This window comes from Athene cunicularia (assembly GCF_003259725.1).
Source record: "Athene cunicularia isolate RWA chromosome 12 unlocalized genomic scaffold, athCun1 chr12_part1, whole genome shotgun sequence".
NCBI classification, from domain to species: domain Eukaryota; kingdom Metazoa; phylum Chordata; class Aves; order Strigiformes; family Strigidae; genus Athene; species Athene cunicularia.
In genome coordinates, this window is record NW_020799116.1 from 19083002 (window position 1) to 19107000 (window position 23999).

At 38.7% G+C, this 23999-nt stretch overlaps 1 protein-coding gene across 1 annotated transcript in view; it reads left to right on the forward strand.

The window, feature by feature from the left end:
- The window catches only part of DOCK3 (dedicator of cytokinesis 3), a 205599-nt gene that overhangs the window by 174293 nt on the left and 7307 nt on the right, over window positions 1-23999 (forward strand). Inside the window, exons 41-54 of the mRNA XM_026857605.1 lie at window positions 1424-1510; window positions 3460-3564; window positions 6953-7094; window positions 8388-8554; window positions 9099-9185; window positions 9643-9822; window positions 10780-10863; window positions 12109-12225; window positions 13488-13609; window positions 15184-15319; window positions 15879-15960; window positions 17858-18010; window positions 21579-21697; window positions 22633-22720. Coding sequence (XP_026713406.1) covers window positions 1424-1510; window positions 3460-3564; window positions 6953-7094; window positions 8388-8554; window positions 9099-9185; window positions 9643-9822; window positions 10780-10863; window positions 12109-12225; window positions 13488-13609; window positions 15184-15319; window positions 15879-15960; window positions 17858-18010; window positions 21579-21697; window positions 22633-22720 — 1669 coding nt within the window. The remainder of the gene's footprint in view (window positions 1-1423; window positions 1511-3459; window positions 3565-6952; window positions 7095-8387; window positions 8555-9098; window positions 9186-9642; window positions 9823-10779; window positions 10864-12108; window positions 12226-13487; window positions 13610-15183; window positions 15320-15878; window positions 15961-17857; window positions 18011-21578; window positions 21698-22632; window positions 22721-23999) is intronic.

The window sequence follows — 23999 nt, forward strand, 5'->3', positions numbered from 1 at the left end:
TTAGGATCACAAAAACCTGAATATTATTCTCAGTAGTCAGGCAAATGGCCTTTCAGTTCATTTCCTATTGTACGTATTGTATTTATGTAAATAAATTTTGGGTTTCCCATCATCCCAAACTAATACTGTCAGAATACCCAAATTGATTCTGAAAGAACCCTTTATTTAGCAAGCTCTTATGTAAGTTTTTGTAATTAACTGAAGTGAAAGAGATGCAGAATCATTATTTTTACCTTTTTAGTTCTTACAACTATCCCTTCTTTTAATAAAAAAGTTCATACACTTACTGGTTTTGCTTTTCAGAGGAAAAAAACCTTTGCTGGTATTAAAGATGAGAAAAAAACCACTACAAATGTGTGTGCATTATAAATACACTAAATGAAACAGTGCAGCGATTCACTTTATGTGAACTGTTTCCATATTAATTGCTAATATTTTACATAGTTACTGTTAATTAGTGTTACCAATAATTACAATATTAATATTCTTAAAACTTTGGGTGATAGTCTTAACTTGCACATTAATTTTGTTTTCACTACAGTGGGGTCCCAGTTAAAACAACTGGCAAGTTAGCCCAGTAATGCATAAAAGTTAATCCCATAAAAGTCCAGCTGAGACCTTGGTGTTCTAGATCCTTTACATAAGTATGGTAAGAAACAGTCATTCCCCCAGAAGGCTTCCAGTCTATGCAGGTAAAAGATGATAGGAGATTTCAGGGTGTAAAATGAGCACTCGAAAAAGCTAACTGAGGTAACAGGAGTCTTTCTCTCAGTGTGGGTGTGCCCAAACTCAGTCTCTTTCTTCCTCACCTCTGTGGGTGATGAGTATGGTGTACTAGAAAAAATTTGTTGTATGCAGACTCTAAGTTGAAGAAATGAGTCTTGCTGCAATTCTGAATATGGATATTCACTCAGTGCAGTAATGCAGGTCAGCTCTAAGAATTTTTTGTCTCTGTATCTGTTTCCCATTGCTTATAGTTTTGTGCTTTCACCAGGAAGTAGGAGCCCTGGGAAGGGGAGCACTTCACTGAGAAGCTAAACCCTAACTCTTTATTCCAGAGAGTTTTAGTGCAGAAAACAAAGCAGATATTGGGGGTGTATTGAAGGGGTATCTAACAAGAAGGAAAACTGTTAGTTATAATCTCTTTCTCCAAATATTTGAAGTTTGCAGTCTCATGAGTGAACTGTCAGTAACAAGCTCTGTGTGTGTGTGTTAATTTCAATGGAACATATCCCTCCATTACCATCTGGAAGAAGGAATTAATCTGATACTTAATGGAAACTGTTTCATCACTTTGCATTTTCACATCTAATCCCTGGCATTTCATACCAAATGAATTCTCAAAATTGAGTTTCCATATTCCTCTCAGCTAAGTTGGCAATAACATCGTTTGCTGTGAGTGTGATTTGCTTTGGTTTCACAGAGCTGGGAGTTCGGAATCCCGCTGTGCAGAGAACTGGCCATACAGTACGAAAGTCTCTATGATTATCAGAGCCTCAGCTGGATTCGTGTGAGTAGCAGCACTTCCTCTCCTTGCAGACTCTCATGTCATTCTCCAGGGAATTTTGCTCTCCTGTCAGAACATTCTGAATTTTAAAAATAATCATATATCCTATACAGCTCCATGCATTTACAGCAACTCCCTTTTGCCATTGATCCATTTCGGTGACTTTGTAGATCCGCTGAAGAATTCCTAAGTCTGCTAGCAGTAAAATCCCATGAGGAGCTGGGCTTGCTTTTGCAGTTGCATATTTATGTATATTTTTGCATAAAATACCTTTTTTCTTTTTTAAAAAATATATATTGATAATTCCAAAAAAATCAAGGATAGCTTGTGCCAAAGTTGACAGAAGAGGAACAAGAGAGAAAGAATGCAGAAGGCAAATGTTTATGGCATTCATGTCAATTTACAAGAAACTGGTCATCTGGTAAAACCAAACCTATGATGAAATCAGGGAACATTTGTAGCATTATGCTTTAATCAGGAAAATTCAAAGTTCTTGTTGTTATTTAAAAGCTTTAAATGGAATGTGAAAACAGTTCATCTGCTTTTGTCCCCTGGGGTAGCATGCATATGTCCAAATTTAATATTTATGCTATGTGGATGTATTCTCATACACAATCGTTTAAATTCTCTTCAAGTCACATTTATTCTCATCTGAAGATTTGTCTAACTAGGGCTCATGAACTGCACTTTTTCTGAAGAACCTATTTTCTTCAAAGTGGCCCTAAAGAGAGTACGGGTGACTGTCTTGGTTGTGCACTCAGTTTATTGTAGACATCTAAATAGGGAAGTGTGAAAATTTATCCAGGTGTGCAGGAAATACCATATCAGTAAAGTGAACATGAATGATGAGCAAACAGACTTATTAAAGGCTTAGTCAAGTCATGCATCAAGACTTCCCTTCCTAAAACATCAGTAAATTATTAGCTGGTTTTGCTGCCTCAGTTGTTTGGATGTAATCAGGTAGCAGGTGAAGACCAGCTCAGCTGATCAGTATAACCAACTGATGTCATCCTTTTGCTCCCTGTTTTCTGTTCAAGTTTCCTAAATCTGTGTTGAGCTGAACTGACTTGAATTTCTTTCCCACTCTAAAGAAGTTTTTCTCTATGCCATTCACATCATTCAGTGCATTCCTTTATTCTTCCTGCAACAATTTTGGGACCTTCTCCATTTTAGAAAAGGAATTAATATGTGTGGGAACTGAGAACAAAATCTCGATGCAATATTCTAAGTCAAAGCTGCTGTTAGGATTCCCTGCAGTAGAAGCAGTGATGTCAAACTGATTCTTCTCTTTTAAAAGCTGTCTTTTTGCTATACTGAAATTCCTGTGAGCCTTTCAACTGAGAAAGTTTGGCCAGGGGTCTTGAAATCCCACTCTTAACATAAATGCTAACACAGTGCCACAAAACTAATAATTGGAACTAGAGAAAAGTCCTTTTACTTTTTCCAAACCTCTTTTTTCTTCCATGATAAACCTACTGGTGCACAAAGCTGTAGAAGATTTAATTCTGTTTCATCCTTTTTCATGCCCTTCAACTCAATTAAGGCAAACCCAACTGAACTGATACAATTTTACAGGCAGTGGTATAGATTTTGAGCTGTAGGAGAGAACAGGACACTGTGAGCCAGGCAACATAGATCTTAATCTCAACTTTGCCATTAATTCTGCAATGCAAAGAAAATTACATGCAAGACCTGTTTAATTTAAAATGAGATACACCAGAAAAATTTTCATATGTCATCTCCAAAAATGTAAAATGAGTATGATGATACTATAGTCTGTTCCACCATGTAGACTGTTTAATTAATAATTTTTATCTTTATCAGAATTTCAGTCTTGTAATAAAAAAAATGTGGGGGCAAAAGAATAATGTGATATTTTAATGTGTCTTGAGATGCTAATGCTTTAAGCACAGCTTTGAGGGTCTGACAGCAGCTATCTTTTTCCTCCACAGAAAATGGAAGCTACCTATTATGATAATATCATGGAACAGCAGCGCTTAGAACCTGAGTTTTTCAGAGTTGGTTTTTATGGTCGGAAATTCCCATTTTTCCTGCGGGTAAGCCAGACATACAAAATATGACAAAATGACCAGGCTCAGAGTAGCAGTTAAGGTTTTGTATTTTTGTTGTGGAGATAAGAGGTCTGCCATTCAGCTTGGTTTTTTATGCCTCCACAAGTAGAAACAGCTTACTGGCTGAACTGAAGGATGTGATCCACTGGGAATGTTCTTAGGAACAGAGATCAGACATTTGACTCACGTCTATGTGTATTTTTGACAATCTGCAGATGCGGCACAAATTGCCTCTATATTAAGCAAAATGCTGTATTGCAGCAGTGTTGGGTCATTACTCAACTAATTTTCATCATCTCAAATTATTACGCTTCAAAAAGTCTCACATGACAGAATGATTTTAATACCAGATTGATGACTCTCTTATGCTATCTACAAACAAAAATTTCCTCTCTTTTCAACAAAAAGCCTAGCAGCTTCTCTGGACATGTCCTCACTTTGGGCTTATTGTCTGCTGGTGTATACAGCATCAGCTGGGTCTGCAATCCACTAAAAAAATTAAATTATCTTCTTTTCCTAATGAGGAATCAGACTTCAGGATGGATGTTTGTTCAGTGTCGTGTGGCTAGTTCAGAGCAAGGAAGGAATATAATCTGTCAACTGCTGTAAGAGCTGTCTGAGAACTGATGGTAGATGCCATCTAGCTTGACAGGGCAAGATAACTTGAAGTGTACTTTCAAGGACTGGAGCTGTAAGTTTTGAGTTCTCTTTAAAGAAATGGCTTGATGAGATGGCACCACTCTTGAGTAGTAAGAAGCTACAAAAAGCTAAACTGTACCATTTTTGAAAATTGTACTCTTACATTTCCTTCTGATTACTAAATTGTTGGTTTTTAAGTAGGATTTAAACACTGGTGTTTAATTACAGTCTTTTAACAGAAACACGGGTGGGGGAAGTAAATGCAAGGTGGAATTAATCAAGGTGAAAATACCAGTGGGTAAAGGGTGGTTTCATGTTATTGGAAGGCGAACAGTGCCATGATGTAGCAGCCTGAATCAGTGTTTAGAACACCCCTGCAGAGGAATCTGAGGAAATGACAGTGTTGCAGTATGAAGCAGTAGCTACCCTTTCATGAAGATCTCCAGAGAAAACTGACAATTTCTTTTTTTATCTAACAACAGATGTTTCAGAAAAGGAATGACAACAAAGTCGTCATAGCACATAAGCGTTCCTACGTTTGAAGTAATATCAATGAATCTAACTTACCTTACTGTCTTAAGGATCCTGCAGTCTTGTCTTTGATCCTGCATAGCCTGTGTTTAACACTGCACAAGTGAAGTGCACTTACTCTTTGCAAAACAGTGTAACAATATGGATACTTGGCTGGAGACATTAACAGTGAACATGAGCGTACATAATTATAATCCTTGTTAATTCTGCAATTATATTTGGTAGCAGTACTTCTGATAGCAGATTACTAATGTAGCAATCTCATTAAAAGTCATCCTCTTCCTTTCTCTCCCTAATGATCCATACAGCATACACATCGCAAAGCACAGACTAAGCCCATTAGCAATCACATCAGCATAGATCACACTGTAAAGAGATTGGAAGCAGCTATTCTAGAGAAGAAAAAGATTTACATGGCTTTAAAATTTTCAAGCGGATATGGGAGTGATTTAAAGTGATCAAATAACTCCATGCCCTTTTCTCATTTATTTTTCTATTGCTGTATAGCTTAGGCAGAAAATAACCACTTCTTTCTCTATCTTTGACTTTGAAGACTGTTTGTCTAGAAAAGTCGTTGTTCATGTTTCTATGAATTCTGCATCTATTTCTAGCCTTCCTACATAAGCAAATTAAAACTGTCCATGTCTTCCACCTACCAGAAGTTCAAGTAAGGCCTGACAAGCCCCATTCTGAGATCTTGTGCTGGCATCTGTCTGAAAAGTCTGTTAAGTTTAGCTTTGAGGTGTTTTCAGGGCATTATTTTTAGAATCACAATAACATTATTTATAGGCTTACAGTTTTCTGGATTGCTGCAATCACTAAAATAAAGAATGCAGTAAGTGTCATGAAGAGATTCACCTTCAAATATGGACTCACTCCAAATCTAATAATAGCTGCAAAGTTTAGGCATTACAGACTGAACTATCAAGATTCATCATGCAATTTTTCTCTCAGTTCATTGGTTGCTGTGACTGATGCATGCAAAGTGACATATGTCACAGCTGGAACATGAGAACTGCTCCATAAAGTTGAAATGCAAAGCCAAGGATAACTGTGCTCCTTGGCTGTATTTTATGATTGGGTTTTGCTGCTTTCTCTTTGATTTTGCTACAAGATCAAGAACTGCTCAGCCAGAATCCTTTTCTAAAGCAATTAACAAAACATTATTGTGTATACTGCAGCTTCTAAATGCAAGAATCAGAAGTGGGAGAACTGTTCTCGATTGCTGGGATTCCTTCTTTGGTTGTTGTTATGTGTATGAGAGTTAAAACTACCATAATTACTGCATTTGCCTGCTTTGATTGGTCTTGCATCAGGAGACATTAACACCAGTCAAAATTGTGTTTTGTGGCAATAGGGTTAAGACACAGGAATACAATCTTCAAGACACTGAGGACTTTAGAAATCCTGTATCTTGCTGTTCATAGTTTGAGATAGCTCAAAAAGCATGCAAGAACTCTGCAGAAGTGGTTTAATGCCTCAAGAGGCATATCTAAATGTAAGCTTTCCATTACTAGCAGAAGCGAAATTTCGTTCATCAAGAGGAGAGTGCTTTTAGGGCTGAAGGGGGATTTGCTAAGTGGCCACTGAGAATTCTTGGTAAGAATTCTTTTCCATATTACTCCACTATAACAGGGGAGTTCCTGAGGCTGTGTTGTTCAGCATGATCAGAGGTGGATTGTATGGCTGTGACAATACAGCAATGATTCAACACTGACTTTTGTGAAGTTTGTTATGGCTTCTCTCTAAGGGTAACTGATAAATTGACAAATGTGTATCTCCCTCTTTCCTATGAAATCCTCAAATCTGTTTGACAGCAGCCTTCCCAGTGTAGAGCAGCCGAGATGGTGGCTTAGTCTTAACTTTTGGTGGCTATGTTTCAGTATGGTCCAACTGAAGAATAGTCCTTTTTCAGTTGTCTGAAAAGCAAATAGGAAAAGACAGTAGGGCTGAACGCTATGTGTGTATGGATCTGTTAAGAGATCATTGGAATAGTCTACTTATCACTTCACGACAAAACACATTGTAAAGAAAAAGGAAGGAATAAAAGAGATCAGCGGTGTTAAATGAACATTTTACCCTCACATTTTCATATTGACATCATTTAACTTGGGTTTGAAGCTGTAAAATTTAAAGTAAGATAAAAGCTGACAGAATTTAACTTACTTTTAAGGAGACTAATTTAAGCTTGTCCTTCTTGCAGAACAAAGAATATGTTTGTCGGGGCCATGACTATGAGAGGCTGGAAGCCTTCCAGCAGAGGATGCTAAGTGAGTTCCCACAAGCCATCGCAATGCAGCATCCAAACCACCCAGATGACTCTATATTGCAGTGTGATGCCCAGTGTATCCTTCAATGAAACAGCAAACTATGATTAGAAGGGCTGTGGTAGAGCACAGAGGGGGAAGGTATTGAAATGTCATCAGCTTGGATACCTCAGTTCCTAAGTGTCTTAGGTAGAGCTGGATATGGACAAAACCATACATCTGCCTACAGCAGACATTAACTGCTTCACTGCACTATGTATTGTGGGAGAGAACTGTCACTTCTTATTCAGGGAGTAATGCAGGTCATATGTGATGTGTAAGGGCAACAGCTGTGCTTGGTCACATCCATGTTTTCACCTTTACCAACAGCACTGGCATAATGCATGTTTTGGGTGGTTAAAAGTATTCCCAATACCTTCTCTGAGAGAGTGTTTTGTTGCGAACAGATATTAATTCTGAAGTGTTACTTTCTATTGTGTTTATTTTTCACATCAGTATTACTGTTTTTCCACAGTCTCCCTTTCTTTTAAACTGCTGAACCCTTTTATACCGAAGGCTTTGAATCTCATTCTTCTCATTGGCAATCTGTACTGTGATTTGATACAACCAATATGATGCTATATACAGTTAAGGACTGAGCCACATAACATTTTGTGGGCCCTGCAGAGACTTTTGGAAATTTTAGTCATGAGAATAGTTTGGCTTGTGTGACTACAGCAAGGATATTGCGCAGGACTTTAACCATGAGGACGTTGTCAGCAAGTGAAATCTCCTGAAATGGGCTGCTGCTTCCCACTTGTCTTTCATAACATGTGCTTTTTGCTCTTCTTTGCTATGTAACACTGATATATTCACAGACAGAGGGGGTGTTTGTATGCATATTTTGGTTGGTTTGTTTATGCTTGCAGAGATCTTGAGTGTAACACAGAGGTGAAACTAATTAAACTGGACTGTAAATTGATGAAGAACAACTTCAGTTTGTAGACAAACCTGAAGTATCTAAGGTGAAATTTATCAAAGGTAAATACGACTTAGGTACCTAAATACATCAAGATCTACTAAAGTTCCAGTATGGATGAGGCACCCAGCTCTAATTAAAACTAAGATGAACTGGATATTTTGCATGCTGTAGCTGTTTTGGATGTCTTACTACGTACTCTCTGCATCCTCTGGTATCTTCCTCTTTGGTTAATCTGACTGTGCGGTACTCTCCTAGTAGTTCTAGTCTAGCATTCTGTTGTTTCACTTGTATGAGAAGAGTGTTGGAAAACAAAGAGGAGCATGATTGAATTCACCATCCCGTTTCATTCTGCAGCAGAGATTGCTTTGCTGTTTGACTCCTGAGGCTTTCTTTGACTACATAATTTACAGATTTACAGATCTATGCAGTGACTCCCATCCCAGACAATATAGATGTGCTGCAAATGGACCGTGTCCCTGATCGCATAAAGAGCTTTTACCGAGTCAACAACATCCGGAAATTCCGCTATGACAGACCCTTCCACAAAGGCCCAAAGGACAAGGAGAATGAGTTTAAGGTAGAAGTAGTGAATATACGGTGTTGTAAGTGTTAGTCTCTTCAAGGTGAATACTGTCTTGTTATTTTATGCTGATGGTCTTTTGAGTAATCCTGATTTGGTGGCCAAAGATACTGTAGTAAGTCAAATAACAAGTAGCTGTTGAGTCCAAGGGTTACACACCTGACCTGATTAAAGCACTGTGCAGTTTAAAGGTTATTTTAGTGCCAGGAGAAATGCACTTTGAAGTAAGGATGGGGTTTTTTGTTCGGCTGGAATTTTTTTCTTACTGTCATATATGTCCATAATGTCATCTTGGTTCCCATGACAGAATTGGTGGTCAGTCTTTAAAAATTAATAGAAATGTTGAATGTGTTGGTTTAGAGTATACTGAATTCTGGTTTTGTTCAAGTGACTTTCAGTATGACATTCTGCAAGTAAGTTAATGCTCAGGAGGTTAACATATTCTTTTCTGAACTTTAGCCCCTTAGCACCTGTAGTACGTAGTAGAGATGATGTGATTTAGGATTCAGTGTGACCTCACATCCTCAATTACTCTTTTCAGAGCTTGTGGATTGAACGTACCACTCTGACCTTGACTCACAGTTTGCCTGGGATCTCTCGTTGGTTTGAAGTGGAGAGAAGAGAACTGGTAACATTCATAGTTGCTGTAATTTAGGTTTGAAACAATGAGTTACTGAGGACATGGGAGAGGCAACTTAAAACTCATTTGGCTAAAATCTTGCAGTTTAAAATGATGAAGGTTACCAATGATGAAGTATGTCATTTTTCCACTTAGACTAAATAACTGCTGAATGTAACCAGGGGAATTATTTGAGGGAACATGACAGTATAAAGGAGACAGTGCCAAAAAGATGCGATAATTGCATTGTTGCCATGTCTTCAGTATACAAAAAAGTTACCACAGCAAAGTAACCTGAAATACAGCACTGCCAACAGTAAAGTTTGTTAATGTAGATAATTTTCTACAAAGCCGTAAAAACTAAGAGAGGTCACTGAACAATCCTAGAGTATCATTTCATTACAAGGAAGATGATAAATCTCAGTGAAGTGTCCATGGAACTAAAGTGTACTTTATTGCCTTTGAGGTTGAAGTGAGTCCTTTGGAAAATGCCATTCAAGTGGTTGAGAACAAAAACCAGGAGCTGAGAACACTGATAAGCCAGTACCAGCATAAACAAATGCATGGTAACATTAATCTTCTCAGCATGTGTCTGAATGGAGTGATTGATGCAGCTGTTAATGGGGGAATTGCACGATACCAGGAGGTAAGCCAGGCTCTGCTTCTGAATTTAGTATTGCCTTTTTTTAATTTTATTTCCATTTCTGTTTCAAAGAGAGTAAGACTTAATAAGATAAGAAATTTTCATGCACATTATCTAAATATGAGGTTAAAACCCCTTCTTGGTTATTCTGCATCAGTGCTTGCACAGCCACATGTCAACAGGAGGATCCAGAGGTGGAGCTGGGATACTGCACTGAAGTGTAGGTACAGTTGACAGTGGGGTTTCTCAAGAATGAAACTTGGCTTACCTGGAAATCAGATTTTTTTTTATACTGCTTGCATTATAAATCTTGCATTATAAATCATTTTGCAGTAGAGGCAGTGGGACTGATGGTAATTGAGAACTAATTCGTGCTACTCTACCATTCTCTTTGCTACCCTAATTTCAGACTCATTGTAACCCTAAAATGATCTTATGTGCAGTGTGTTATCTGGCATAATCTTTGGCAAGCTGTTACTTAAACTCTGCATTGCAAAAGGTAAGTCGGGTGAAATACTGAAAAATGGCAGCAGTGGTCCAGGGGTGTGGGACAGACACATCTTCCCTACAGAGCCATGAAGAGAACACTATTCATGCTTTACATTAGTTATCACTTCACTCACTTAATTTATTTAACTTTAGGCAGCAATGTGAAGGAAACTATATAAAATTTAAATAACTGGATGATACAAGGCTGATATTGCTCAGCACTGTCACATGGAGAAACTTGGGTCAGATTCATGATTCAGCAGAATCGTCTAGGTTGCTAAAACTCTACCATAGCTCTACCTGGGTCCAAGAGTGCTAAAAGCAATAAAATTGAGCTGCCACTGTTAGCCTAATATATTTAGTTTTCCTAAGATTTTTGGACCTTTTCCTCTCATCCTCCTTTGACACCAAGTTACAATGAAGTATCTTCCAGTAAGCAGAAAGCTTTTCTTTTTTTTTCTTTTCCTACAGGCCTTTTTTGATAAAGACTATATCACAAAGCACCCTGGAGATGCAGAGAAGATCACACAGCTCAAGGAACTCATGCAGGAACAGGTACTGTTTTTCAGATACAAAAGAATATTGCTATAGTATCTGGATTCATCAGCAGTCAGTCTGAACAGATCCAACTGATTCATTCAGAAGCAAAGGATTTTGGTACAGGAGATCAAAAGTACATTTAAACAAAAAAATGGGGGAGATGGCCAAGGAGTTTATGAACAAGTCATTCACCTTATGGGACATGAGGTGAAGCTTAGCATACATTAATTTTGTTGTCTCCATTTATTATCCAATAGATATTTGCCATATTTCAAGCCTGCCATTCATTTTTAGCATTTTGAATTATGTATTCCCAGTAAATTTCAAAGATAATCAGAGACAGGTCGGGTCAGGCTTGAGATTAAACTAGCAGAGCTACATGGGAGAACTTAATGCCTATTTATATTATCTTCAGTTTTATCTTCCTTAGAGTCTCCCTGAAACATCTTGGTAGATAAAGCTAGCTGATGCTTTGATGGTAGTGAAATCAGAAAATCACATCCCTCTTAACTGAAAGTTTGGCAAAATGTACCTCATTAAACAATGTGTCCAAGTCTGAATAGAGCTACTAGGCCTGTTTCTTCAACAAATCACTTAACTGCATTTCAGATTTCCCATCTGTAATATAAAGATAGTGCTTATCTCCCCTCAGTCCTCAAGAAAATATCTGAAGATTAATTAGTTATTGTTTGTACAGTCTTTGGATCATGTAGGGAATTATATATATCTTAAGCCTGCTATCATCACTATTTCCTTTCATCTGAGAGTTTATATAATCTCATTCAATCACTACTATTATATGTTTGACCTTTTAAAAAGTGACCTTTAAAAATAAATAATGAGCAACCAAAAGAGTGACTGTGCATGGCACACTCACACTGTTCAGCTTAATTATGAGAAACTTCTTTTAGAAATCTCTGTTGGCAACTTTGACCCCTTCTCTGACACCAGGTGGAAGGGATTTTCTTTGTCACAATGCATTATCTGTGTGAGGACGTAATGCTGTTCACTTTGGAGAGAGAATCAATCTGGTAATTTTTTTACAGTTCTCTCTTAACAAAAGTAATCCAACATGACATAAATGTACTTGTTAAAGTAATATGAACTTGCCGGTTCTCCTAGACTTGCTTAATTAGCAGCAGCCTGAAGAGTGGCAGTTCTTACATTACTTTCTTGCACATTGACAGAACTGCAGAACAGGCTTCTATCTCTTAGACATGATTTATTTGGGCCTGTGATGTCATCTTTTGTTTTTAACAGGTACATGTCTTAGGAGTAGGTCTGGCAGTCCATGAAAAATTTGTGCACCCAGAAATGCGCCCCCTGCATAAGAAACTGATAGACCAGTTCCAGATGATGCGATCCAGTCTGTACCATGTAAGCTGAGAGTCATTTTTCTCATTTTGAATTATTCAGAGTTATGATTAAATGTTCTGTCAGTTGCAGTAAGGTTCACAAAAGAACACTGATTGAACCTCCTGGACTGACAAATTATCAAAAGAATACTTGATATTTCCACAAGAAGGAAGTCCCAGTAAGTATGTTAACTTAGCCTTTAATTTAAATTAGAATTTTTAATATTTGTATGTTCTTTGTATTACAAAACAATTGTAAAGCTTAACTTTAAGTTACTGTTTTACATAGCAGAAAATTATGTATCACACGGGAAGAAAGATTAACAGAAAGTGTTAGATGATGAGCTCTGTGAAAGAACTGCCGTAATTTGGAGTAGCATGACATCAGTTAGGCCCTCCAGAAGTGTTTTTATATAGACAGCCACAGAAATTCCTGTTGGTTACATTAGGCATCCAACTCTCATCAGGACACGAGCTATGATGGGTCTGTAGTTCCTATACAGCCAACCCGAGCATAGTTCACACCACCTGTTATATACCATAAGTACAAATACCGTCCTCTAGGAATTATTCCTTTCCTTCTGTGTGTGCTCCACTGTATGGTAGTATTCAGAGACAACTACACTTGAGACATCTTTACCAGGTGGGTCTCAGAAATTTGCAGTGCATTCTCCTCTTCCTGCTGTGGTGAAATTCTTATGTATACCTAGACATAATTTTGAACATTATAACAACCAAACTAAAGGAAATCTTTCTGTGATGTAAAAGAATTACTTGAAATATGTGTGTTAGCACTTTACCTTCCAATGTATTGTATTTTCTATCGTAGCTTCTAACTTGGAAGCTTTTCCCTCTGTTCTTAGGAGTGAACACTGTGCAAGGATGGCCAGAAATAACAGCACAAGAATTTTAAAATACAATTTTTCAAAGCAGATGAGATCCATACAGTTCACAGTTGCCAGTTTGAGTTCACTACCTTTCTTGAGAGTTTGGACAAAATCCATATTGCTGCATCCATATTTCTTTTCTGAAAAATCTAAGGTGGCTGTAATTTAGGTCACACTATGCCTCTATTTTCCTCCCAAATTCCTGAAATAGTGGCTAGAAAGCATCATTGGAAATATACAGAGAATGGGAATGTAAAGCACTGAAGCTCTTTATCCTGTGGAAATGCAGGATATCTGAGAATAACTGTAGAGAACATGGAAACAGATCAGGATTTTCCTGAGAAGACAACTTGTAATTTTCCATGACCAACTTAGCTGAAGTATGTTTTCTTTGCAGGAGTTACCTGGTTTGGATAAGCTGAGTCCGGCCTGTTCTGGCACTAGTACACCACGCAGCAACGTTCTGGTTTCACATGGACCTATGAGCCCAGAGAGCATAAAGCTCGTGCATCGACACAGGTACCCTGTTTTTTTCTGTTGACATATCTCAGATCTCTGCACACTGCTGCATTAAGATTCAAAGATATAAGAAGTGGTTAATAGTGCTGCAAGAGGAGCAGGATGTGTTTTGGCAGAAATGCCTTTCATCTTCATTCAGTACTAATTATTAAAGTTTGAGGATTGGAGTCAAAAAGTTGAGAATCCAATTTGCAGCAAATGCTGAACACCTCCAGGTGTTACTCCATCACTTCACTTACTGTAGAGGCAGAAACACACACCTGCCACTCAGTTTTCCAGATTCAAGCTGCCTTTGGAGGTTCCAACTTCTCCTGCTTCTGTTATGCAAACAGCAAAGAAATGGCTCTTTATCTACCATAAAAGTAAAATTGTCTTGCTTGTTTTAGAACCCAACTCATTATGTTACCATTTTTAAGGATCAAAAAATGTCCAAGTCATTGTTTTTTATAATTCTGATCAAATTGGAACCTAAATATAAGAAAGGCTGCCAAGGTGTTTTGATCAGAATACCAAAATATGACTCAGCCTTCATAGAAACGTCTGAAAATGTGGATGCTTACTCAAACTGAATACCCAACTATAAAAACTGAGAGAATGATTGAGGATAAAAGTTGGAATTTTCGGTGCAAAAACAGTGGGTTTGTATCTGGCCAAAACTGCTTATTTTGTACATATCCATGCCAGTATGAAAAACAGTGACAGAAATGTCACTGAATTATGAAATTTTAATTGTTCTTTCATGTTTATTTCTCTTGGTGGGTCCACATAGTTTAGCTGTTTTTAAAGCCTGTATGAAAAGCTGTAGAAACTTGGTCTTGAGTATATGAATCCTGGATGGTGACATTCTTTTTACTATTAAAACTGAGTAGCTCTTAATCTACTTTAGTGGCTTGGGAGTTGACAACTAGTGTCTAGATGATATATTTTTTTTCCTCAAAATTCCTCACTTTGTGAAGCCTTTTTTTAGTTCTTAGGGCAAACTAGGGAGATTCTATAGTGTACAAAATATGTGATTCAGAATGACAAAGAAAAAATTAATGAGTGAGATCGGGGTGCAGCCTGTACACCAGCTGGGCTGTATCAATTTACTGTCAGCTACAAAGTTGCCTTCAACTGTAATGCTGAGGCCCAACAGATGCAATAAGGAAAACTGTATTTTGTCCTGTGTATCTCCTTGCTTGGCTTCCCTTGGAAGTTTAATTTTAAGCTGATCCCACTCCTTGTACTTCAGTGTTAAAAATGAGAGTGGTTTCAGAATGTTCTGTTATAAACAAAACATATGCACCCAGTGTCATGACGTGATGTTAACCTAGCTTGGGATTCTGGAATTCTACATCCTACATACTATGTTGTCTTACATTTAACCTTATTGTCACTTTTTCATATTTACTCACATGTATGGATTTGTTTAAGATTATTCGGCCTAATTTTTCAAGTGTTTGACATCTAGAGGTGACCTAAAGCAGTAGGCAACCGTAGGTCCTTACTAGCTTGGAAAAAAAACAAGCTTCACAAATTAAAACAGAGTTTCAAAAAATAATTATGCCCTTGTTCCATCTCTGTTTTTATTCCAGCCCACTGAACTTGCTTGGTTCAGTCCGACACTCCTCATCCTCTCTGTCATCCCACACCTCCAGCGAAACAGGAAACCTGGTTATCCTGACAGACAGTTCTGTGGGGGAGACTGCTGAGGATATGTACCACATGCAGGTACAGCTCCAGCACAGCCAGGAGCAGTTGTTAGAAGCAGCACTGAACACGTTCTGGAGGGTTATGCTTAGGAGGAGTACACTTCACCTGTGCACATGCTTGGATCTGTCCTGTGATATACTTCTCAAAGAACTGAATAGGTAGAATCTAACATTGTTCAAGAAAGATGAGAGTAATTCAGCTAGATCTACTTTGCAAAGAAATCTTCTGCATTTGTACAGGGAAAGTTGATACTGTGGTCCAAGATCATACTGTTGCTTTCAGAAGGTGAGATTTTAGTCAGTGTGTTATTTATCTGACCTGCTTGACATATGCAGTTAGTATTGCCCTTGGTCTGTGGGAGGGTGAAATGAGGCCCCCAGTCCTGAGTACAGAGTGGCCTGCACTGAAGCTACTGCCTAGATAGAGGCCACACTAGGTCATCTGAGACAGGTAAATATCTCATGCACTGATCCGCTCAATTCTCTCTTGATGATTTCTCTGCCTCCTGCAGCTTGTTTACCCTAGCTCCAGGTACCAGGGCTCAGTCACCAATGTCTCTGTTTTATCCTCATCCCAGGCTAGCCCTTCCACCTCAAGCCTGAGCTCTACTCACTCGGCACCATCCCAGATGATTAATTCTGCCCCTTCCAGTGCTCGAGGTAAGAATGGATGGGCCCAAATGAAGGCTTAACTGGACCTGCAGGCATCTCCTAAACCTGGCAACCTTGTTGACTTACTGGTGAAAGACCACCTACACTGAAGGATACCACTGTTCTCTTCTGGAGCTGTAAATGCCTCTTCAAAAATTATTTCTTGGAAAATGTTTTTCATTCTCCAGAAACAGATTTATTCCTTTTTTTCAGCAGTATGTGAAATGTATCTCTTATACATGCTGCTTTCAGGCAGGCAATCTAGAGGAAAACAAGAATGGTCTTTGGTACAGTACTTAGATCATGAAGACACAGGCAAAAAAAGAAAATTTACATATTTAATGAAATTATGGCACAAAAACCAACTTGAGGCAGTTTAGCAGAAATGAATGTATACAAAAGCATGTGTCTACAATGAATGTTGAAAGATAATGAATTTTAAGTACTGGAGTTAAAGAAGGACTACAGACTGTAAGGATACTCATATTGCCTTTGCTGTTACAGTAGCTGGTCTTGATACTGCTAATCATTTCCTTCCCAAGCCTCAGAGCTGAAGCAAAACCACTCTGCAATCTCCTGACTTTGGTAACTTCTGTGCAATTTTATTTTTTTTTTTTGCCCCCTCTCACTTTGGATTCTCAGTTGCAGGTTCACAAATTTCTACACCTCTTTTAACAGGCATCTGAAGAAGGTATCCAGAATATAGTCAGAGATAGAGGCTGACACTGAAATCTTACCCCTTCTTCCCATACAGGGGAACTGTATATCTCCTTAAGGACAGAGAATACAGAGAGGCCCTTTCAGGCCAGCTTGGGGCTTTTTTGCTCAATCCTGCAGTAAAATCTTAATTGACTGGCTGTTGCTATGACACAGATGCATCAGTGATTTAATTGAAGGATCAGATGGAATAGGAAGGTGAGAAGTGGAAGTCTTCAAACAAAGGCAAATAGCTTCACTAATTACCAAGGGCTGGAAGGAAAATAATGACAATTCAAGTAGTAAAGTAACCAGATTAAACGGGCACAACAGGAAAGGCAAGATGGAACTGAGTATAGAGCTATCGTATCAGGAAGACATCCTTAAATGGATGTGCCTCAGCTAGCATGTGAGGTCTGAATCTTTTGAGGGATCTGAAGGGGTTTGGTGCTCATAGTGTTTCAGACTATCTTCCACTTCAGAAGTCCAGTGCTCACGGTGACAGTCTGTGACAGTCTTTGAGCTTGGTGACTTCACAGCATCAGCAGCTTCCCTCTTTACTGTATTCTTTGCTGTTGCTTAGAAACCAACGTGATGAATGCTGTAAAGGGTATAATGCTGATGAATGATCCAACAGCACCTCCCAGAGATGAGAACTCGACACTGTAACTGCCCACAAATGAGGAAACAGTAAGAGACATAATGATTTTGAAAAATACTTTTAAAAAAAATATATATATATATGTATTATTCTTCACTTCTACTAATATGTTTTGACAGTCTATGATACAACATTTCTTCGCTGCTAGTTTTGTTTGTTTTTAAGTTAGGTGAGCACAGCATTCAGACATTACCCGCTGATTATGGGATTTCACTTCTAGTGAAGTCCCAGATGCTCTCTGTTTCACAGTGTGCAGGTCACTATTCTGGTTATTAGACCGCTGTCTGGAATGGAGTTGTTCGAAATGAGAAAAAGCCCTTACACTTAAGTTCCACTGTGGTAATACAGCTTTGTTTTTCTCCTTGGTGATTTTTCCTTTGGTTTTGTTTTTCAATTGGGTGAATTTGATGCTTGTGAAAATGAGAGACCAGTATCACTGGCTGGAGCAAGGTACTTCACAAACATTACATGTGCAGCTCTGCCAATGCACCTCTATCCTTTTTTTTTTTCCTTTTTTTTTTGTATTTATTTATATTCTTTTTAATTTAGTGCTGGTGAAAGGTGCTGGATTGACAACACTGGAGGCTGAAGCCCTCTATTTATCCACAGAACAGATACAGCATGGGCGGCAGCCGTGCAAGCTTCCCCACGCTGCCCCCACCAATGTGCCTCATCTCTGTCCTGGAGGGACCACCTCTAGAGGTGAGAGGATAGTTCAGTCACCATGACCCATCCAATCCTTGGCCTTTCTGCTGAGACTGCCAACAAAGCTACGATAGTCACAATTGCTGCAGTTAACCACTTTTCAGACAGGAAGTAGACAAAAGCCAGCAATTCATTTCATACAGGCCACCTCAGTTTATCAACTTAGCATCTTTGTCACTTTTGGCTTTAACCTGAGCATGATTACCTAGGATTTCTAGGTTTTTGTCAGATGCTTAAATGCTTCTCTCACTGATTGAAACATTAATGTACAGGTGAAAAACCACTATCCCGTTATCCAGATACTTATACCACCCTCTCTGTTTAACTGCGGAGTCCTTTCTGGAGCTCAGCTACTAGCACTGTTCTGAGGAGACAAGTATCTTTATAATATAGATTAATTCCATTAGTGACCAAAGGAAGCCATGATCATTTCTATTAAGAATTCAGCAGGAATTTAAATCATACTTCCAATTCTCCACTTCCAAAAAATGCCCCTTTCATTAATGTTTAAAAGAGCAACATAAGCAAATTATTTGGCTTGTCCAAGGAAAATAATAAACCATTAATACAAATTTTTTTAAAGAATAGTCATCAAGACAGTGGATAAATGATTGTATCACTGAACAGCAAATTAAAGCAGCAAACCTTACACTAGTTATAATATACACAAGTTATAGTAAAAGTGTTAAGTAGAATTGTAAATGGAATACAGTAAGAATTTTCTAATTCTATGCTAACGATAAAGACATTACTAGTTACTCTGTTTTTCAGATTAACAATTATGTATTTTTCAGTTTTCACCTTGCTTGACCCTTGTGTAGCTTCTTCCCTATCAAGAAAGCAACTCTGTTGTTGTATGGACAGTCAGTAAGAAATTCGGAGTTTGATTTTGGCTTCATTTGAGTTGACTCATGAGGCACAGCTCTAACCTTACCAGAGTTAAAAGACTATGTTAACCAATGTTTGTTAAGCAGAAATTGTAATGCAAAAAGGCCTGGGAAGAGCTAGGAGTGGGTTAGGTTTTTTTCAGTAATTTCATTGAAAATATGGTTGGGACTTCTCCAATGCACTCTAAAAGAACTCCCACTTGACACTTGATGACTCACATCCTAAGGCACCCCTACTGCTTCCTCAACACAGCCCATTTTTAAGGTGTAGAACATGACTCCTGGTGTCTTATTCAGCACTCTACAAGAACCCATATATTTACATTTAAAACTTCCTTCTTAAACCAAAAAAGTTATGATTTGGTGCAGGAGTGAACTGTTTTCATAACAGTAATGAAAATGATGATGCAGAAGAAAAGATTCATTGAGTTTGAACTACCTTAGCTTCCAGTTCCATTCCTTAAAACTAATACTTGTCACAATTGGATTAACATTTCCATAATCAAAAAACTACCTCCGGCTTCAGCACAGGTTTTCCTTTCTCATTAATAGTACATACAGTGCTGCACATACCAAGTGTACCAAGCTAAAAGGAGTAAGCCCTGATACATGCTGCAACATTTTATATGGCCATTGGCTGCTCTGGAAGCTTTTAAAAGGGTTTTTTTTACTTTTGCGTTTTAAGTTTTACCAGTCCCTGAAAGGGAGCCATGGTGATTGTGCTCTCTACCTGTCCAAAGAAGCAGGGCTGATAATTAATAAAGCTTCAGTTACAGCCACTCCTCTTGTGGCCCACAATTCAGAGGTACCAGTACTTCACTTTGTCTGCAGACTGGATACTTGGCATAATCTGTTACAATCTTTGTAGTTATTTACAAATTCAGGGTACCAGACAGCAGAGCTGTTTTGTAAACTAGACTCTGCCACCATATTTAGCACATATGGGATTTTTCAGGTCACACAATGCAAGGTCTGTGGAAACTATAACCCTGTACAAACTGATGGCACAGAGGTGGTTTGCATTTTGGATGTAAAAGAACAAGACTGACAAGATAAATAAAAGCGGAAAGTTTACAGTATAGGTTGTGCTGTGATGTAGTTCTGGGCACACCTAAAAGTTCAGTATCCTTATATTTGTCATGCAGAAACAGGACTATCTGTGATGTGTGAGTAAAAGAGACTCAGCATAAAGCGTTAACACTCTGTTTTCCAAGCTGATGTTGTATATAAAAGCAAATAATGTTGTCTAATTATGCTTCTGTTTTATGTCTGGGGAGAAAATGAGTTCGGAACTAGAATGCAGATACTCTGCGGCTGTTTATGTCGGGGTGGGGGTATAGATTAATCTGGGATCTGCCACCCCTGATGGAATTGTTGCAATTGTAGGACCTTATCCTGCATTCTGCTGGACACATTGTTCCTTCCACTGTGTGCTGAACATCAGTCCCCAAAACTGCATGTTTGCTTTTGCTGGGGTAAAAGCTGCATTAACCAGCCCCAATGCCTTTGCTCATATATTGGAGTGCTGTTCAGGTAATGTGTGTGGTTGTGGAAAGTTTGCAAAAGGGGGCATGTATTCCCCAAAAGCCAGCATGGCTCTGTAATGCGCTGTGTGCTGCTATCTGTTAAGTGAGTGTTTGTGACGCAATGAAACAATCAGTGCAAATTAAAGCTCACTCCAGCAGCTTCAGAACATCAATTCCTGCCTAATACTGTGCATCCCAAGGGATGCGTGTATCAGTAGTATCAGACTTTAGGAAGTCACTAATGAGAATCATTCTTCTGGCAAATCCATTGTCAGCTGTGGCATATTGGAAGTATATTGTTAAGTGGCATTCATCTTGAAGGACATGAGTCCCAAATAATTCCACACACCAGGAAGCTATTTACATGAAATACTCCAGTATCTTAAATGACAACTATACAGATAACCAAGTCAAGCATATTCCTACTACATAACTTTATTGGTAAACATCCCCTTGTCATAAAATGGCTCGGTATACCAATACTCTCAGCAGTGTATACCAACACTCTCAGTAGTAATCATACATTACCCCGAAGCATTATAAGCAAAGTGCCATCCACATTTATAGAAAATTCTGCTTATTACTGGGTTTTGTTTTCCTTTAACAAAGAGGAAGCTAACCAACAGATCACCAACTAAATGGCAACACCTCAGACTACCACAACTACTACCACAACTGAGGAAGGAAGTAGCTTCCTGCTTTAACTGAAGGGTGTATCTGAAGCTCTTATCCCTTTCTTCCACATTCAGTCCTAAAATGCACAATTTTATGGCATTTCTATAACTCTACAATACTATATGGGGCAAGGGATCATTAGGCACTGTTGTACAGCACAGCTGCAGCTGATTCCACACAGATGCCCACTCTTTTGTTTAAGAGGAAGCACTCTGCAACATACAACTAGGGACACATACATCTTACACCCCTTACATAGGATGTCCTTAATTGCATATAAAAAGCCAGTTCTTATTTCATCCTTGTGCTACTCGCCCCACCAACAGTTAGCTGCTTAGTGGGCTCGGCACCATGTTTTCTTGAGTCCTGTAAGATCATCCGTCTGAACAAATTGCAAAGGAGGACTAGATCCCTGGGCATGCGGAGACATTGGCTGTTGTCTGTCACGTGTACGTGATTATTCTCACTTGTTTACAGGCTCTCCCTCTCTACCAGATAAGTACCGCCACTCTCGGGAGATGATGATGTTGCTGCCAGCCCATCGGGACCGACCTAGCAGTGCCATGTATCCTGCAGCTATCATGGAAAATGGACAGGTAGCAGATCTGATTTCTCTTATGGCAGTTCAACCACCTGAAACTGTGACCTTATTTTTATTATTTTTGACCACGTTAAAGCTTCCCTTCTTATTTTTGGAAAGCACAACTTACTTAGTATCATTTTCAGAGGCAACGGAGAACTTTTCATAGCAACTGCCCCCTAGAGCCACCCACTTTGGTAGTCGAGTGACACAAATTGTAACGACTGTTAAAACTGCAGATACACCCTGTGAAAATGGACTCTGCTTACTTCCCAACTTTATCCTATGAGCCCTGGCCCATTGCAGGCTGTCATACCATTTTATTCATTTTTCTAGAACCATGGCCATCCTGCAGTCTAGCCTCAAAGCTAATTCTAAATAGCTTTATGGTGATTTGCAGAGGTATCAAAAACCATGAGAGGCTGAAATAATATACAGGGTCTCCAAACAATGTGTGCCCTTATCTACTACTTTCTCTGGACAAATTGAGAAATTCAGAGTGTGCCTACATGTAAGCATTTTAGTCTGGCCCTAGTGTGCACTTTTGAACAAATCTCCTGATCATCCCCACTTACTGCACATCACATCAGAGAACTGTCTCGGAGCGTGTGAACACAAATGAAACCACAGGAGAAGGTCAGCTCCAGAAAGGCACCTGATGCATTCGAGCTGATAATGGGCACAAGACCAGGCTAGAGCTAGTTTGAAATAACTACTCCAGAGAACACAAGCAGCATGAATTGTGGGTCCTCAGCATTCATTACACTCTAGAGATCCACTATTAATTGAACTGTGGTACTTACTAATCTAGACACAGCCTAAGATTCCCATGAATTTTTTTAGTTTAAAAATTTTCTTTGCTCAAAAAGAAAACGGAAATCCCCAAGGTTCTGCACCAGCTGGTCTGTAACTTTTTTTTTTCTTTTCTGTGCTAACTTTCTTCTCCCTTAGCCTCCAAATTTCCAGCGCGCCTTGATCCAGCAAATGATTGGACCATGCAAACCTTGCAGTGACCCCAATCTGTCTGTGGCTGAGAAAGGTACTCTTTTTTTCCTAGTTAGCATGCATGCTTTCTAAAATACTATTACTCTGGTCATGCTACAGCAAGTAACGAATGGGCTTCTACATTTCCTGGCAGAGTGTGTTATCTCACATTTTATTAATTAACAGTTTAATTAACTGGGCCTTCTGCCAACCTGTAGTCATTTCAGATCATTTCTAGAAGGGTGGATTTGCACAAACCTCTTTATTTCAGAAAGGTTTCTGAGTTTAGCATTTTGTTATTGAAACAAATCCTGCAGCCTTTACCAAGCAAAACTTCCAAAGCAGCATGTGAGAAGGTATCAGAAAGAAGAGTGCAAGATTTGGACCATATTTGTAAATAATGAGATATACTGCTTTTTTTAATGTGCATTTATTGTTCAAAATATTAACATTTCTTGTGATCCCTCTCTGAGGTACTTGTGTTTATCACTGGGAATGTATGCTTTTTTCACTCATTGCTTCGAAAAAAAATAGGCAGAGCCCCTGGAGAAAAAAACAAGAAAGAAGAGAAAGAGTTTGTTTGGTGTAACGAAAAAGGAAGAGCTTGCAAAAGGGGTGCCATGGACAAAGTGATGGGCTCAAAAAAATTATCTGAAAGGCAGCATTCCACAAAAGCAGAAGACTCAAAAGCTGAGACAAGGAGGCTGCCTAACCAAGCAACACTCATGTGTATGGCTGGAAGAAATGTTATCTTAAAAGATTTTTAAGGCCAGGAAAGACCATCGCAACTCTCTAGTTTGACCTACATAATGTACTCCCATTAGACTTTTATCTATTTTTGTTTCAGTGCCTACCTGAACTAAATAGTATTTTTTTGAAAAAAATCCAGATTTTATTTTAGAATTTCTAATAAATCAGAATCCACTACTTTAACAATGTGCCTTACAGAGCAGTCCAGACTGAAACCAAAAGCCAACATACAGTTCTGAATAAATGGCAGAATGATGACTTGACAGTAATGAATGATGATAACAGAGAGTTAAGACTAGGGGGTGAGGGATTAAGGGCTTCATTTTAGCCATGTCAGTTGGAACTGAACATAGGACAGAGGTGGTGAGATCTTTATACTGGACAGGAGAAAGATGTGGAAAAGCAAGGTAGATAAATATTTACTACTTGTTTTGGAAAAATACTTGAATTTGTGGGTGACATTATGCAACAGTCTAGCATACAGCACAAAGAGGAGGGGATCAAAGACAGAATGCCCACCAGAGGCTCAAAGAAGCCATGAGACATGGATGATGTTCCATAATTGTTCTTAGGGGATGGTGTGA